The sequence below is a fragment of the Ctenopharyngodon idella genome, chromosome 21, assembly GCF_019924925.1.
Source record: "Ctenopharyngodon idella isolate HZGC_01 chromosome 21, HZGC01, whole genome shotgun sequence".
NCBI lineage: Eukaryota > Metazoa > Chordata > Actinopteri > Cypriniformes > Xenocyprididae > Ctenopharyngodon > Ctenopharyngodon idella.
Genome location: NC_067240.1, coordinates 18,102,938 through 18,121,970, shown reverse-complemented (window position 1 = coordinate 18,121,970; position 19,033 = coordinate 18,102,938). Strand labels below are relative to the sequence as shown.

At 38.0% G+C, this 19,033-nt stretch overlaps 1 protein-coding gene across 1 annotated transcript; it reads left to right on the top strand.

The window, feature by feature from the left end:
- Positions 1–1,460: 1,460 nt before the first annotated feature.
- adra1ba (adrenoceptor alpha 1Ba) lies at positions 1,461–14,982 on the top strand. Its single transcript, XM_051878826.1, has 2 exons — positions 1,461–2,673; positions 10,556–14,982. The coding sequence occupies exons 1-2, from the start codon at positions 1,746–1,748 to the stop codon at positions 11,125–11,127; spliced, it is 1,500 nt and encodes a 499-aa protein (XP_051734786.1). The 5' UTR covers positions 1,461–1,745; the 3' UTR covers positions 11,128–14,982.
- The last annotated feature ends 4,051 nt before the right edge of the window (positions 14,983–19,033 follow it).

Here is a 19,033-nt window from a genome sequence, read left to right as displayed (position 1 = left end):
AGATTCATCATTACTTTATTCATTGACTACTAGTCACTGTCTTAGTAGTGAAAAGTATGCCCAACTGTTTCTCAGATCACAATTTTTTTGCGATTAGATTTTATTGTAACCAACAATTTTCCTCATCTCAATAGTTACAAATGATTTTATTTTAATTGTCATTTGAAAATACTAGAATGGCTAAATGGCTCATTTGAGCTTAATGTTATTAAAAATGTAACTAACAATTATAATACCATTGCCTAATAAACAGTAAATACACAGGAACTAGTCTATTCAATATAGGAAAATCGAAGATTGAATAGTTACTAAGTATAGTAAACAACAACAACAACAACTTTGTGTACACTGTAAACCCTAACACTCAAAATATTTAATTGGTTTGAGTAGGACAAACTTAAATTAAACTAATTAGTTCAGTCAAATTAATTTTTATGAGTATTTAGCACTTTCTTTTTCTTTCAAGTTCACAGAACTGATATATTTTAAGTAAACTGAACTGTTTCATTGTTTTGAGTTTTATGAACTTATTTATTTTAATTTAGATGAACTTAAGTTTAACTGAAACCTGGCTGGGATTTCTATTCCCCAGCACGCTTTGCCCATGGCACTCGAAAGGGAGAGTAAATGCTAAAAAATAAGTGTTATATAATGTTTTTTTTGTGCAAGATTAATGTTAAGTGGGAGATTTAGTTGTGATTAATGTTTTGTTATGCTAATTCAGAAGAGTTTCTGTTAATGTGGGTTTTTGGAGTGTTACCATCATGGTGACAAGCGGTGCATGCGGCTTGGTTTGATAGCAAGTATGTTAAATGCTTTATATTGTTGTATTCATTCAGCAAGTGTTATACCATGCTATTGTTAACATGTTAACAAATTAGCAAGTTAGCATTTTTTGAATTAGCTTGTTATGTCTAGCTAATTTTACACTAATACAAATGTTTACATTAAGGTTACATGATAATTTTAAGTTAAATGTATTAGTGTACTCAAATATTTTAAGTTAAGAACAATTAAAATGTATGAGTAGTACAAAATAAAAATCTGCCAGTTCTGCTTACTTAAACTTTGAATTTCTTAACTTAAAAATTTTGAGGCAACCGATTTTTGCCAACTTATTTGTGTTTACAGTGTATCTATAAAATTATGTCTACGGATTTTGGCTTTTAACTTTTAAATCATAGAATTTAATGACACATATGACTAGCAAAGGATATTAATAACTAATAAAATAGATATTGTTTATTTATAGGCTACTGTAATTGACGAAACTGAAAAAAAAGACTCCATTGAATTACTTAGTAAAAACATAAAAATAGATGCTAGTAAAGCTAAAGGTTTTAAGGAATGAAGGATACAATGGCTTGCCATATGTGTACAGGTTAATAAGCCGTGAAGATGTACCCCTTTGCCAGGTCTGTAGTCTCCACAGGGGAGGGGGTTTGGTGAATGCAGGAGTGGTCAGAGGCAGTGCGCTGGATCAGACGGGAACACCGGGAGAGACACTGCGGAGAACTCAGCCAACCAAGTTTGCGGACACGCACATCTTCAACTGGACTTCCTACAATCTTTACAATTATGGACTTTTCCTATGTCACGCTTGTTGCGCAACAGAACGTACGGATCCTTTGAATTGGTCATTTTCATGTCTGGCTTTTTTTTTTCCTGGAATACCGAAATAACAATTTGCGCATTTGAAGGTGAAAACTGCTCTTACTTTGGTATGGAGGCACTGCAGAGACAAGATGAGTTCTGATACAGATCATGTCGTGAACTTCTTAAGTAATGCTTCCTCCGAACTGTCCGACGTGTCTAACTCGAGCTCCGCGGGAAACGGGACCGAACCGAGCTCGTTCAGACTCAGCCGCGCGCTTCCCCTGGGTATGGTTCTGGGCGCTTTTATTGTGTTTGCTATCGTGGGCAACATTCTCGTTATTCTCTCCGTAGTGTGCAACAGGCACCTGCGCATCCCAACCAACTACTTCATCATAAATTTAGCCATGGCAGACCTGTTGCTGAGCACAACTGTCCTGCCGGTGTCTGCCACGCGTGAAATTCTCAACTACTGGGTGTTCGGGAGGATTTTCTGTGACATCTGGGCTGCGGTGGATGTGCTGTGCTGCACCGCATCCATCATGAGCCTGTGCGTGATCTCCATAGACCGCTACATCGGGGTGCGTTACCCGCTGCAGTACCCGAGCATTGTGACCGAGAAAAGGGCGCTCTTGGCCATGCTGGGTGTTTGGGTTCTCGCCTTTGTCATCTCTATAGGACCTCTGCTCGGGTGGAAAGAGCCTCCTTCAGAGGACGACACTGTGTGCCTCATCACAGAGGAGCCGTTTTACGCGCTCTTTTCCTCGCTCGGCTCTTTCTACATCCCTTTAGCGGTGATTCTGGCCATGTACTTCCGCGTGTATATAGTTGCCAAAAGAACCACGAAAAACCTCGAGGCTGGAGTGATGAAGGAGCACATGGACTCGAATGAGCTGACGCTCCGGATCCATTATAAAGGCTCTCAGACGCAGGATGACTGCAGCAAAGGCCACATGAGGAGCTCGCTGACAGTCAAATTACTTAAGTTTTCCAGAGAAAAGAAAGCTGCTAAGACGCTTGGTGTTGTAGTGGGCATGTTCATTCTGTGCTGGTTACCTTTTTTCCTCGCACTACCCATTGGTACGTATGTTTTATTAATAAGTCAAAAAAAAAAAAAAAAAGTTTAATTACACCGTCACACACAATCTTCACAAGGCCCATTGTCAACAAATTAAACATTTCAGTTAGGCCTATATGTTTCACGTAATTGAAATAGGCCTATTGAATTTTGTAAACGGCAGATTCGTGATGGAGAATAGATAAAAGTTTTATTCTTTCAGCCTATTAATTTTCTGTGGCGCTACGACCCTCTTACATGTAAATGTAGAAAAACAATATTTAATGTAATTTGAATCTGAAAATGACATGCACCGTTTTAAACGTTTACCTAAACTTTAAACTGTTTTTAAGGTAGACAGATCAGTACAAGTAAAAAGTTTAGGCCTACACTCTAAAAAATGCTAGGTTAAAAACAACCCAAGTTGGGTTAAAAAAAATGGACAAACCCAGCAATTGGGTTGTTTTGACCCAGCGGTTGGGTTAAATGTTTGTCCAACGTGCTGGGTAGTTTTATTTAACTCAACTTTTGTTTAAAAATTACTATATGGCTGGCTTAAAATGAACCCAAAATAAGTTGGAAATTAAAAATCAGACACATTAGAGACAAAAATAATCAAAAGGTGAACATTTATTAATAAGCACTTTAATAAATGTTTAATTATTATTCATTAAACATATTAATAAATGTTTATTTATTAAACATATTAATATGTTAATACCCAACATACTTTGGGTTCATTTTAAGCAAGCAATACAGTAATTTTTAAACAATAGTTGAGTTAAATAAAACCACCCAGCAGATTGGGCAAACATTTAACCCAACCGCTGGCCTTGTCCATTTTCAACCCAACTTGGGTTGTTTTTAACCCAGCATTTTTTTTTAGAGTGTGTATGTTTGCTGCACTTTATAAGCTAAAAGAAAAAAAAAGCTTTTTTGTCTGTGAAAATTAGGTCTATGTTCTTGTTTGAAAACAGTGTTTTTAGAACATTGTTTTGGTGGTCCAATGTGGTCTATCAGCCTGATCAAGGTCTAGTGGGCCCTATAAAAATCAGATTCGTACACTCTAAAAAATGCTGGGTTAAAAACAACCCAAGTTGGGTTGTTTGGGCGAATGGGTTGTTTTAACCCAGTGGTTGGGTTAAACATTTGCCCAACCTGCTGGGTAGTTTTATTTAACTCAACTATTTTTAAACATTACTATATTGCTCACTTAAAATGAACCCAAAGTATGTTGGAAATTAACGTTTACTAATATGTTTAATAAATTAACGTTTAATGAATAATAATTAAACAATAAACGGTAACACTTTATTTTACAGTGTCATTGTTACATATGTTACATGTAGTTACTATAGTAATAACTATATATAAATTATGCATAATTAAATGCAACTAACCCTAAACCAAACCCTAACCCTATAGTAAGTACATGTAGTTACTTAATATTACTCAGTACTTAAATGTATAATTGCAGTGTAACAAAGACACCTTAAAATAAGGTGTAACCCAATAAACATTTATTAAATTGCTTATTAATAAATGTCCACCTTTTGATTATTATTTTTGCCTCTAGTATTTATGTGTCTGATTTTTAATTTCCAACATATTTTGGGTTCATTTCAAGCCAGCCATATAGGAATTTTTTGGGTTAAATAAAACTGCCCAGCACGTTGGGCAAACATTTAACCCAACCACTGGGTTAAAACAACCCAATCGCTGAGTTTGTCCTTTTTTAAACCCAGTTGGGTTGTTTTTAACCCAGCATTTTTTAGAGTGTAGGTGAAATCAATTGCAGCAAACATATAACTCGGTTATACTGTATATTGCTCATGATCTGTTCCACCTTCCACATTTAAAGCAGTGCATAACTATGTTCAACATTCAGTTATTATGCGTATTCATCCAAATTATATTTCTAAACACAGAACCACACTTGCACCACATATTTCATGCACAAGTATTATTGTTGTGGCATAAAGGAGTCCAGGGCGTACAGTTACAGACAGTCTGCGCAGGATGCCCCATTATTTCATTAGCGTATGATAAGAGATAAAGTTCAACCTTGTTGGACAAATAAGAGACAAACCCATGTGACGTTACTAGAATAATTAGATTTTTATAAAAATTTGTAGCAGCGTGTGTCTTCTATAGAATTTATCGCCAATTACAGCCGTTCCTGAGGTGGATGATTAACAGTTGAAAGCATGCAAAATATTCTGTCGGCTGTAGAACCATGTCATGTAGATGTATTACACATTATCACACTTTTATAGAGGGAATATGGATTATGTAAATATTTTTAGGGCCTTATTTAGGTCTATCTTATTCTTTCATTTTGGCACTTAGTTTTGCTCCATTGCAAGAGACCATATGTTGTAAAATAACATGCTATATTATATTTTAAATGATATATTTATAGTTTATTTTGGTTTAGTAGTTATTAATAAAACATGCAAGCGTATTATACACAGTTGAATGAACACTTGCACAGTCACATTGCTATTGGCATTATTTAAAATAATCATAGGCAGTACTTTTACAGATTGAAAGTCAAGATAGTGCCACTTCTGACACTTTAGAATGTGATCCTGTTGCCAGGAAAAACTCCAGCTCAAACGTTTCATTGGTTAATTCAGTTTCTGTTTGTGGTAGCCAGCTCAGACCTCTTAGTCCAAAATGTCTTAAACTGTTAAAGTTCAATACCATTTACTCATGAAAAGAACAGTGTTCTGTCATGGACGAGAGCCAGTTGAAAAGATGCAGAAGGTTAATTGCGAGGACCTCACTTAACATTTTTATTCTGCAATATATTCTAATCAATGACAATGTATGAAGCCTTGACTCATGAGCTGGTTTGAACTGAAAGTGACATCTGTCATGTTAACCTGATGTGTGGTGATTAATTGAGCAATGGATGAGTTACTACAGAGCTGGTCCCTGAAGCTTGCTGAGATCTCCTGGTGGAATGCACTGGAGATGCCAATGTCTTCGGAGCTCTCTCATTCCCAGGCTCACTCCCTATCTGAACCCAGAATTTTCTGATGAGGTGTGGGAATATAGAAGAGGTACCATTCCCACCACAGAAAAATCTGGTCAAAATTTAATCACCCTCCTATATTCACTTTATGACCCGTAAGTTCAGCTCCCAGTGACCTTCTAAAGGGTCATATTAGCAGATGGGCCGATATGTTTTTCCTGCAAATGAGTAAGGAAATATTTTGAAGGGAAATATATTCCATGTGTTTGACCTTAAGGAGTTAACTTCCCTTCTTTGAGTGGCCTTTGTTTTCATATGCCATGTTATGAATATTGGAGTGAACTGGTATATGAGAAGATTGCCATTTCTGGTTGCATTGCATCAAGATTTGGCAATGATGGTTAAAGGGTTAGTTCACCCAAAAATGAAAATTCTGTCATTAATTACTCACCCTCATGTTGTTCCAAACCCGTAAGACCTTCATTTATCTTCGTAACACAAATTAAGATATTTTTGATGAAATCCGAGAGGTATATGACTCGTCCATAGACAGCCATTTAATTACTTTCAAGGCCCAGAAAGGCACTAAAGACGTCATTAGAATAGTTCATGTGATTACAGTGGTTTAACGTTAATTTTATGACGTGACGAGAATATTTTTTGTGCGCAAAAACAAAACAAAAAATAAAATCAAGTTTAAACCATTGTAGTCTCATGGAGTCACAATTATGTTCAGTTATGTCTGCACCTGTTCTCCTTAGTCCTGATTAGTTCATCTTCCTCCACCTGTGTTTGTTTATTTCCCTTATTCACCCTCTGTATTTATATTCCCAGTTCTGTTCTATCCCTTGTCAGTTATTGTTGAATGTCATGCTTATCTACATGTTCGTCACCAGTAAACTCTATGTTGACTATATTCTGTGTTACGCATCTTCCTTCATCGGCTAACATGTGACAGAATAACTGACCCTCAAATCGAGTAAAAAAGAGAAGATGGACTCACCCGCACTGCACCTCCTTCTCCGACCAGAGAACCGACGGTGGTTACACCCACCGAGGCCGTCCCAGAACCAGAGCCAGAGAACATGGAAGCCCCGGAGCCCCGGCAGGCGGATCAGTCCATCACAGAGCCAGGAGCGGACATTGATTTAATAGATCTATGGTCTGCGGATCCAGTTCCCACCCAAGTCCCCACCTCGAATCTACAGCTTCTTCACCGGTCCTGTCCGGAAATCTTCAGCCCTCATCCCTGTCTTACTTCCTGATCCCATTGCCATCACTGGTTATGGCCAGTCCCCTGGATCCGTCGGCGCCCACCGAGGCCATCCCAGAACTGGAGCCAGAGAACATCGAAGCCCCGGAGCCCAGGTAGGCGGATCAGTCCATGGCAGAGCCAGGAGCGGACACAGACTTAAAAGATCTATGGTCTGCAGATCCAGTTCCAACCCAAGTCCCCACCCTCGAATCTACAGCTTCTTCACCAATCCCATCCGGAAATCTTCTTCAGCCTTCATCCCTGTCTTACTTCCTGATCCCGTCACCATCACTGGTTATGGCCAGTCCCCTGGATCTGTCGGCGCCACTGGTGTTATTTAGCTCCTTGGCTTTGCCACCGCCGCTAGCTCCGTGCGGCTCACCTGCCTCACCTTGGGCTTCTCCTTCACCAGCTCGGCACCGGCTGCACCTCGGGCCTCCAGGCCCACATCTCCACCTCTGCCTGTCTGCCTGTCGCCTTCACCTAGGCTTATCCCTCCCTCGTCACCGCCGTGGCCCGTCTGCCCGGAGACTCCGCTGGGCTCCTTCGGAACTCCAGGTCGGCCTTCAGCGGTCAATGCCCAGCTTCTGCACGGACTTCCGGGGTTCCGGCGATGCCTACACCCTGCACCCCTATGGCATCTTTGGGCCCCTCCCTTCCTCTGACCTCCCCGTCGCCCTCAATTGCCACATCGTCGCCCCGTTCAGCCGGATCCCCGTCACCACCTCAGTCCCGCGAACCAGCTGCTCAGCGCCAAGCTTCCAGGGCTGCGATGTCGCCTGGGTCCGTCACCCACACTGTTCCGCCGGTTCCCCTCACCATGGTTCCACCTCCGCCGATCGGTCCCAGGGTTCCGTTTGCCCCTGCAGTCAGGACTCTGCCCTGGATCCTCCCTCCCACCACCATGGTACCGGTGCCCGCCTACCCCAAGCACCTGTCTGTCACCAGATCCATGCCCTCCACAGAAGCCTCCGCCTCATTTCTACATCCTGAACTTTGTCGTCATCAAGGAGCGAGGTTGCGCCTTCTCGAGGGAGGCGTAATGTCACGATTACGTTCAGTTATGTCTGCACCTGTTCTCGTTAGTCCTGATTAGTTCATCTTCCTCCACCTGTGCCTGTTTAGTTCCCTCATTCACCCTCTGTATTTATACTCCCAGTTCTGTTCTATCCCTTGTCAGTTATTGTTGAATGTCATGCTTATCTACATGTTCGTCACCAGTAAACTCTATGTTGACTATATTCTGTGTTACGCAACTTCCTTCATCGGCTAACGTGTGACACATGAACTATTTTAACAATGTCTTTAGTACCTTTCTGGGCCTTGAAAGTGGTAATTAAATTGCTGTCTGTGGAGGAGTCAGAGAGCTCTCGAATTTCATCAAAAATATCTTAATTTGTGCTACGGGTGTGGAATGACATGAGAGTGAGTAACTAATGACAGAAATTTCAGTTTTGGGTGAACCATCCTTTTAATGTTTGCAGGCAACATTTGACTTTCTTTATCATTCTCATTTTTAATCAAGATATCCATTATGTTTTATTTCCACAAAGTGTTGCTTTTGCTCAAAATGCTTGCAAACATTAATTTACTTGCTTTATGTTGCAGAATAGCTCATTTTCTTTTTTGAAAGGCAGACTGAATACAGATCATTGAAAAATCAGTGACCACTTTGCCACCAAGCCACATGAGAGTTCATCCATCAAGTAATGTGTTTTCTCAGGACAGTACATACTATTTTGGACAATGATTTCTACAGTCTTTATTTAATCACAGATTAACTAAATACCTATAACAAACCTATCATGTGCAGCGAAGTTTCTCAAATTTCTCAAAAAACAACAGAACTGAAAACACAACAAGGTTGCTGTAAGATTGTTTGTTAACTTCTTATAGTGCAGATTGTCTTAATTTATAGATGCTTTGGCTTAGAGATGTCTGAGTGACACGCGATTCAGAGAAGAAATAGGCGAGAACATCTTAGCGTAATGGAATAATTCACTTACTGGCAGAGAGAGAAGCTGACCAGAGGGCAAGGCTTCACACCTGTGGCTCTACTTGAAGTGTGGTAATGAACCCAAGTCTCATCCGGCTCTGTACTGATGTGCACCATAGCAAATTAGACCAAATCATCTCTCGCTTAAGTTATCCATCCGAGCAAAAAAATGTCAGAGGAATTATTGAAAATACAAAACATATATAAACTTACAGATGAACAGTAAGTTTCTTACTTACTAATTAGTAAGATCAGACCAGAGTGAAGGAGACAAGAGCCAAAAAAGGGTATGGGATGCACATCAGGCATTTACAGAAGAGTGAAAAAGTGGTGAATTCCTCAGGGAAGACTGAGTTAGTAAACTCATTAGTGGAGATGAGCTACAGTGAGAGTCTGGAAAAGCATGATGGATCTGTGTGACCTTTTTTTTAATGTTTTGGAGAGCGAGGGAGTGGAAACCTGAGAAAGATTTCCATTTTGAAAATGGCACCTCTAAAAGAGCCAGATTTTTTGGTTGTTGCTTTAAATAGATATTTGGTTGAAGCTGGAGTAAAATTGTAAAAGCACTATAAATCTTCCTTATAAGACAGAGATTTTGGAATTTAAGAATTTAAGATAACCATTTTAATAAAAACTTACTGAGTGCACTGCGAAGAACAGGTTATTCAAATTATGCTTTTTATGGCAGGATGAGAGTGTTCAAAAATAGACTTGCGTTTTAAGACAGAGACCGACTTAATGCTGAATTAAAGGCTGACAGGAAAAATATTAATCTCTCAAAACCAGTCAAGAACATACTGTATTTGGATCATATTCCACCCCAAAATCAAAACACAGAAATAAGGAATTATAATTTGCTCAATTTTTTATTGTTGAGAATTTTTGATAACACTTTACAATAGTTAATTTGTTAACATTAGTTAATGTATTAACTAACATGAACTAACCATGAGCAATACATTTGTTACTGTATTTGTTCATCTTTGTTAACGTTAGTTAATAAAAAATCCAGCTGTTCATTGTTTGTTCATGTTAAATTCACAGTGCATTAACTAACGTTAACAAATACATTTGATTTTAATAATGTATTAGTAAATGTTAAAATGAACATTAACAAAGATTAATAAATACTGTATAAGTGCAGTTAATTATTAGTTAATGTTAACTAATAACTAATAAACCTTATTGTAAAGTGTTATTGAATTTTTTATTAGGCCTATTTAAAATTATAATACTATAAAATATAATTATAATAATTATTATAATATTATATCTCTCATATATAGATTTTTATTAATTTTTATAGAAATATTTTTGCCATTGTGACATTTTAATGACAAATTTGTTTTCCTACCTTCCATTTGCATTATCAAAATGCAAAAAAAAGATAAAATAATAAAAATCCCATTATTAGTGTAGAGTAAAAATGGTTTATGACCATTGGGAATATTTATTTGTCAAGAAGATTAAAAAAAAAAAAAAACTTTACTTTAAGTTCTTTAAGGTTACACTGCTGATTTAACCTTGATTGTGATGGAAGAAAGATGATTGTTGTGTTTCTGTAGCTCGTACGTACGTGTGAGTTGGTAAAGTCTGCCATCTATTGGTGACAGATGAAAAATCCTTCGCATACAGATTGTTCACAAAAATGACCTCTCATTTCCCCTATTTTAGGGTCATTTAACACCAGTTTACGGCCTCCTGAAACATTCTTCAAAGTGATCTTCTGGCTGGGCTACTTCAACAGCTGCCTGAACCCCATTATTTACCCCTGCTACAGCCGTGAGTTCAAGCAGGCCTTCATTCGGATCCTCCGGTGCCAATGTCAGCAGAGAAAACAACAGGGCTGGAGGGCGTACAACTACCGTGTCCAGATGGGCTCGGCCAACCAGGCCTACACAGACACCAGCTCCATTTGCATGAATGGCAGTCAGCAGACCCTGGCCCCAACGCACCCCAGCCCAACATTATTCAGCAGAGTTGTGGGCTCTCGTCCAGCATCAGGACTTCTTCCAGGCTGGGCCCCCTGTACCTCTTCTTCCTCTTCCTCCCTATCTGAGAGCCCTTTTCCTGGTATGATGAGATCCAGCTCTATGGCGACGAGTCCATGCAAATCTAACAGGATGGCTTTGCTGTTCCCCAGTGGGCCCCATTCCAAACGACCTCAGCATGCCAATGGACAGAGTGGGAAACGAGACGCAGAGCATGAGGTGATATCTAGAAACACACCTGAGACTACTATCTAGCTTGGTGTCAATAGTGACTTACATGCCAGTGATTTCTCTGTCTTTCAGTTCTTTCTGGACTAATCTGATACATTATTGTAGATGTGAAATACATTTGGCATCTTGTCATGCATGTCTACAATGTTTAATTTGAGAGTTGCAGTAGCTATGTAAGGGATAATGTACAGACAGCTGCTAAATTATTGCAAAATTAACCCCAGCAAGGTGATCAGGACGCAGACGTGAATAAGTAAATAAATATGTGGACGTGATTTGAGATAATTATTTTATAATTTTATCTGCATATTGTCTTAAAGCTTCTGATAACAAAAAATAGTCCATTGCAATGTACAAATCAACTGACCTAGAAACAAGGACAACACTGTAACAATATTACAGTACTATCAGTGCTTGAAATGTGCCGGTACACGCCGGTACGTTCTCTATTTTTACCATTACCACCAGTTTTCCTTTCGTACAGGTGTTGTGCCGAATTTCGACCCCCTGCCAAATTAACCCCCTTGTTGAAGTCACTATCTGATTGCCTAATCTTAACCAAAGACTATAGATAGAGAAAGACGGTTCACTCCTATTACTTATGAATGAGAGAAACTGCAACACGCAATATGGCGGAATACGTCCCGCCTTCTATGTAAAAGAGATAATCGCTGATTGATAAAGTCATTGCCTCACTGCAGCTGCTGTTAAAAGCTCTGATTCCCATAAAAACCTGAGGCTCACGCTTAGGACTGCACATGTGCATTGGCTTGTCTAGCCTGAAAATTAAGCTTTTTAATGCTATTTGAGCATAAGAAACAACATTTTTGGGACATTATGTCAGATTTTGTTACTGATTTGAAATATGTTATTTAATTGTAAGTTCGCCAAGCAGTTTTTGAGATTTCAGGATTCCCCCATTCAAATAGATAGGACTTGGTCTTGGATGCCCGAAATAGCTGCCTGGAGGTGTTGCAAATATGGCCGCTGAGTGAACAGACTTTCCTTAAAAGGGACTTTGTCTTAACCCCACCCCAATCCTACCCCTCCCCCACCCCTACTCCTAAACCTACCAATACTAGGGCGGGTAATAATCTGGCAGGGGGTCGAAATTTGGCACAACACCAGCACTTCCGCATGTACGGAAGCCCTCTGCGCCCTCCCTTCTTCAGTTTTGAATTGAGCATCGGGGGTACCGGCACTTTTATTTTTCCACTTCAAGCAACAAGTACAATATTAACACTAAAGTCCTCTGAGGTCATTTTCACCACAGATCGGCAGCTAAGACGCAGTTGCGTTTGTGTAAAATGAGAGACAGTGAGACTGTGTACATTAAATATTTTGACCACTTTGCCATACATGATGGGAAATATAGAGGGCATTAGTGCCCGCCCACTTTTTCAGCAGCCTTGGTTCCGGAAGTATTTTTCCTTCTATTTTCCCATAGGGGTTTTTAAAAAGTCTCTGTTAAAAACTTATAAGCCATGAACCAAACCAACCAGCTATTAGGTGAATCATAACATTACAAACTTTGATTTGATGAAAATTTGAAAATCGGACAAAAAGACAAAAGTACTTAACGGCTTTAGTGGGGGAAAGAACTACAATACCATGGCGCATTGCAAACAGCATAATCAAATTAAAAATGATGAGGATATAAAATTATATTGGTTATATATAGAAATAATATATTTTACGTTTATTGCAAAATATGTATAATCAGTGTTGGGGAAAGTTACTTTTAAAAGTAATGTGTTACGTTACTTTTGTGTTACTTTTTCTCACCTGTGCTGGACTTGGTTGTTTGTTTTTTAATAACAAAAAAACTAAAGTTCTATTTTTGCCAAAAGTAAAGGCCCTTTCTTACCAAACGTGAAGAGAAGAAACACTCTTACTTTCGCAATAAAAAAAGAAACACAAATGTAAAGTCATTTTTGCTTATAAAATATACAGTTCCCAAAAGTCTTGTGAAAAAATATTTAGTATGTGTTTTGAGGCCTTTAGTATGGTTGAATTAGATCATCAAAGGTCAACAGCAAAGAAATTGGTTAATAAACTGAGATTAAATACATAAATTATGTATTATTTAACATTTAAATTTTTTTAATAGATTGCATTTCACTGTTTTTATTCATTTTGAGGAACACTGAATCCGTTTTTGTGCAAGTGCGATGAGAAAATTCCTGGTCACATTTAGTCTAGAACTACAATAACCATCATGTTTACACACAACGCCTCTTCACTTCATTTCTTTCAACATGGGGAAAGGAGAGCTGTCAGTCTATAAATGAGAAAACAAAGTAACTTGTGTTACTTATTTCAAAAAGTAACAGGTATGTTGTTGTAAATTTAAAAGTAATGCATTACTTTACTAGTTATTTGAAAAAGTAATCTGATTACAAAACTCACGTTACTTGTAATGCGTTACCCCAACACTGTGTATAATTAGTTTGAGAGTTTAGTGAGATTGACACTATCACGTCATTCGCAGTGCTTCATGGGAGCGGTCGGGCATAAAGAGTTGTTTTGGCATGATTTGCTTGTTTAGATTCTCTGATTGGTGGAGATTTCTTTGCAGAATCCTAGGTAATATAGTTTTTCACCAGGAATTTCAGGAATTTACAAAACAGGTTGAAATCATGCAGGCTTCAACAAAAGCATATCATCAATTAACACATCGTTGCTCACAGTAGGTCTGCCTTTACGTTTGTTAAAAATCAATTCCTATATGGGGAAAATGAATGGGATTTTTACTTCCGGAACCTGACTGTTGCACTCTATAAGGCTATATAGCAGTATTTCCTTTTTAATGAATATAAAAAAATAACTTTGCTAGATTTACAATGTTAATTATTGCAGAAATGCATCATTACATTCTGTGAAAAATCTGGATTGGAAATCTGGGGTTATTTGATATACCAAAATTTGCCTTTTAACATCCATATTGTGTATTATTGTGTACATACTGTTTTAAATTTGTAGAATATGAAGAGTCTATATTTGGCCTGTTTGATTGTAGTGGCTATGATAGTACCGTTTGCATGAATAAAGGGATCAGCGCTGCACCTGGACTTGCTGTGCACAGCTGTGGGCAACACTGATAAAACTCAGTATGACTTGCTCACTGGTCTGTTCACCTCCGTTATTTATATCCCTTTTTGATCTTCATGTTATTCAGGTTGTGTCAGGTTGTGTCAGTTTTATAATAATGCTTATTGGCCTGGTCAAGATTATTCTGTTAGATTCACAGTTAGAGATAAATCCATGACGCCTTGTGATCTCCAGTTCAATAGGCGAAGGTGTTGAGGATGTCAGGTGTCTAAACTGGTTTTGCTTTTGGGTCATTACAGCACACTTTTTAACAAATCAATGGATGGCATGAAAAGCTAATGTTTGACTGAACAATTCAAGGCACAAACCAACATATTGTATGTGCTGTGAACCAGGAAATTGGATTCTTTCAAGGTGCAAATGTGTTATACAAGAAGACTTTGTACTTAATATGAAAATATGGTCATTGGTTCTTCATTTCCATTCGATTACAACCATTCAGTGCATATTTAAGGAAAATAACTTTCAATTTCAGCCTGAATTTTTTGTGCAAATGAATTTTTTAAAGGAAACATCAGTGCATCATTAGCAAAAGGAGAAGGTGTGCATTTCTACTGGTATGTTTTTCTCCTTCACATCTTATTTACTAAGTGGACCATATAAAATTTGTCACCCTATATTTAAAGTGTTATATTGTGTGTTATAGTACATAAAGACTTATTTTTCTTTCTCTCAAGACGTGCATAATGAAGAAATAAATCTAATTTGTGAAGGTCCCTGTTGCCATGATTTTGTAAGTTATTGTGTTCTATTAAACAAACAAAAAACATTAAAGTCTTTTCGTGTCTGCTTGACTTAAAAGATTTAAGCTGATACCTTATGCTTAATGCAAAATACATGCAAGGATGCATATTAGGTTCTTTCATATGCGACATGATGAGCCCTATTGTATCTGTGATATTTGTATATGGACAACATGTTTACATGTAAAGAGAAAGTAAAGCATTGTTAATGAGATAAAGAGGACAAAGTAATTCTCATGCTAATTCAGACTGTTATTAGACATTCAGAATTAAAATGTCCTGATAATTTACTCACCCCCATGTCATCCAAGATGTTTATGTCTTTCTTTCTTTAGTCGAAAAAAAAATTAAGGTTTTTGAGGAAAACATTCTAGGATTTTTCTCCATATAGTGGACTTCAACGGGGTTCAATGGGTTGAAGGTCCAAATTGCTGTTTAAATGCAGCTTCAAAGCGCTCTACATGATCCCAGACGAGGAATAAGGGTCTTATCTAGCGAAACGATCAGTCATTTTCTAAAAAAAATGCAAAATGCAAAATGATATACTTTTAACCACAAATGCTCATCTTGCACTGCTCTGCGATGCGCCATGCATTACGTAATCATGTTGGAAAGGTCACACGTGATGTAGGCGGAAGTACAGTGGTAGGGCGAAAAATCTCATTTTCTCCTCCAACTTCAAAATCATCCAAAATCGTTGTTTTACCTTTTTTTGTAAAAGGCATTTGACTTAGTCTTTGCACGTTCGCTTTATAAACACTTCCGCCTACGTCACGCGCAAGGCCGTAACCATGTCTTGAACATTGGGGGGGACCATGAGTTTTTATTTTTTTTTTATTTTTTATTATTAAAAGGAATTAAATAAATAAAAGATTAAAAGGGATTTTAGGGAATAATGAAAAAGAAATAAGATTGGTAAAAGTTCCAGGTCTACTTCAGTTAACTTACGCAATCATTTTTTTTTTTTTTTTTTTTTTATATTAAAGGTGCAATATGTAAGAATTTTGCAGTAAAATATCCAAAAACCACTAGGCCAGTGTTATATATTTTGTTCACTTGAGTACTAACAATATCCCAAATGTTTCCAACTATTTGTAATTCGTGAGAAAATTGCAATTTTAACCAAGGCTCCGGGACGTGTGAGGAGTCGCCTGTCAATTGCGTCATACCCGCGTTACTCTCGGTTTCCGGTTTAATTTTGTAGAAACCATGGAAACACCAAAGACGCTTTAATATATTACACGTTTTAATAGACAAGGGAACAACTGTTTTGATATATTTATAGACAGAAAACTAATTATCGTTATATAGCTCAACACGTTTAGTCTTATTGTTTGAATCAAATTTTCTTGATTTTTTGTGAGTACCATGCTTTACCATGCCTCAGAGAAAAACACTATTTTGTCAAGTAGCTAACATAGCATAATCAGATGCAGCTTTATTTTTAGTAATAGTAATATAGAATTTTCTCCATCATACAATACGTTTTAAAATTAATTCAATTAATAAAAATAAATAATAAAAAGCTACGCCTTTGTTTTGAATAGGCCTCTAGCGACCTCTAGCGGACATAATTCTTATATACTGCACCTTTAACTCTTATTTGTGTCTTATATGTCAAAAACACAAAAGTTTTCTTGTTCCCTCACATTCCATTATGAATTACATTAATCATTATATTAATTAAATAATCGCATGTTTTTAATTCAAAACAGTGAAATTTCATAAAAAAATGTATATGTTTAGCTACTTACTCTTTACGTACTCTTTCACTGCTAAAACGAAAGCGTCACATTGGAATTCGCACTTGTCTTCTGTGAACAGTAATGCTGCGTTCACACCGAACGCGTCTGGGGCGTCTGATTTACATGTTAAGTCAATGTAAACGTGCGTCTAGACGTCCTGCGGCGCGAATCAAGCGCCTAACGTGGCACGAATCAAGCGCCTAGCGCGGCGCGAATGGCGCGGTGTGAATTGAGCGTTCACGTGTCTGATGAGTGAATCGAGCGTCTGACGCCCTAGACGCCCGAATTGAAAAATCTGAACTTTGGCGAAAATTCGCGCCGCGTTAACCAATCAGGAGCTTGCTCTAGTAGTGACGTGACGTAGCGAGCTGAGGCAGAAATCCGAAACAAAATCTGTACATCTTCATACTTTTATAGAAACAGGAAAAAAGAGGATCTTGCTTGAAAGAAAGTGAGTGAGGAGGTCGGACAATCTGGTAAGTTATAAAAAACGGTCTTTACTCAATTTGAGCTATATATATATACATATTGAGACTACAAGCTAGCTAAAGCTGGCAAATTGATCTTATTCGCTGTAATTTACTGAATTCGACGCTGAATTCGCGTCTGTTGTGAAGTCAGTTTCACGCGCGAATGAAGCGAGTAAACTCAAAATGTTCAAGCGTCCAACTAGACGCGTCTGATGCGAATTTGACGTGCGATTCGCGTTCGGTGTGAACGCAGCATAAGCCCCGCCTTTTTTGATTTGATTGGCCAGCTCAGTCATTCTGACAGTGATGAGCGCAGTAAGACCGCTGAGGCAGACCAGCCTAAAATGTAACATTTAAAACTTTTTTGTCATCCTAACAACAAACAGAACCGTGCATAATGGAGTACAGCAGAGCAACATCAATTATATCAAATATTGGGGGGGGGCAGTTTGACCATTTCTAATTATGTCTATGGTGATTACGGCCCTGGTCACGCGTGAACTTTCCAACGTGATTACGTAATGCGTGCCGCATCGCAGAGCAGTGCAATACGAGCATTTGTGGTTAAAAAGTATATAATTTTTATTTACTTATTAGAAAATTACTGATCGTTTTGCTAGATAAGACCCTTATTCCTCGTCTGGGATCGTGTAGAGCCCTTTGAAGCTACATTGAAACTGCAATTTGGACCTTCAAACCACTGAACCCTGTTGAAGTCCACTATATGGAGGAAACCTTAATTTCTTTTCGACTGAAGAAAGAAAGACATAAACATCTTGGATGACATGGGGGTGAGTAAATTATCAGGATATTTTAATTCTGAAGTGAACTAATCCTTTAAAGGTTTAGTTCACCCAAAAATGAAAATTCTGTCATTAATTACTCACCCTCATATCGTTCTACAGCCGTAAGACATTCGTTCATCTTCAGAACACAAATTAAGATATTGTTGATGAAATCCGATGGCTCAGTGAGGCCTCTATTGAGAGCAAAGCCACCGAACCTCTCAAGATCCATAAAGGTACCAAAAACATATTTGAAACAGTTCATGTGAGTTCAGTGGTTCTATCTTAATATTATAAAGTGACAAGAATACTTTTTGTGCACCAAAAAAACAAAATAACAACTTTTCAACAATATCTATATGGGTCGATTTCAAAACACTGCTTTATGAAGCTTCTGAGCTTTATGAATCTTTTGTTTCGAATCAGTGATTCAGATCTCCTATCAAACGGCTAAACTGCTGAAATTACGTGACTTTGGCGCTCTGATCCACTGATTCGATTCGTAAAGCTCCGAAGCAGTGTTTTGAAATCGCCCCATATAGATATTGTTGAAAAGTCGTTATTTTGTTTTTTTGGCGCACAAAAAGTATTCTTGTCGCTTTATAATATTTAGGTAGAACCACTGAACTCACATGAACTGTTTCAAATATGTTTTTAGTACCTTTATGGATCTTGACAGTTTCAATGGCTTTGCTCTCAATAGAGGCCTCACTGAGCCATTGGATTTCATCAAAAATATCTTAATTTGTGTTCCGAAGATGAACGAAGGTCTTACGGGTGTAGAACGACATGAGGGTGAGTAATAAATTATATTATTTTCATTTTTGGGTGAACTAACCCTTTAATGAAGACAACACTTTCTTTATCACACTTGTTTTAATGCAACTGCAGCACAGAGCATCACTTTCCAATAACATTTTATATTTGTCTCACCATATTTCAGTGGCTCACTTTAATTGGCTACACACTTCTGGCAGCTGCTTGTAAAGCTTTGTTTGGTTGTCTGCTGGATGTTTGAAGAGTTTTTTTCTTATGTGTTGCTTATTTCCCCCTGGATGTCACGTTCACCGCTGCTT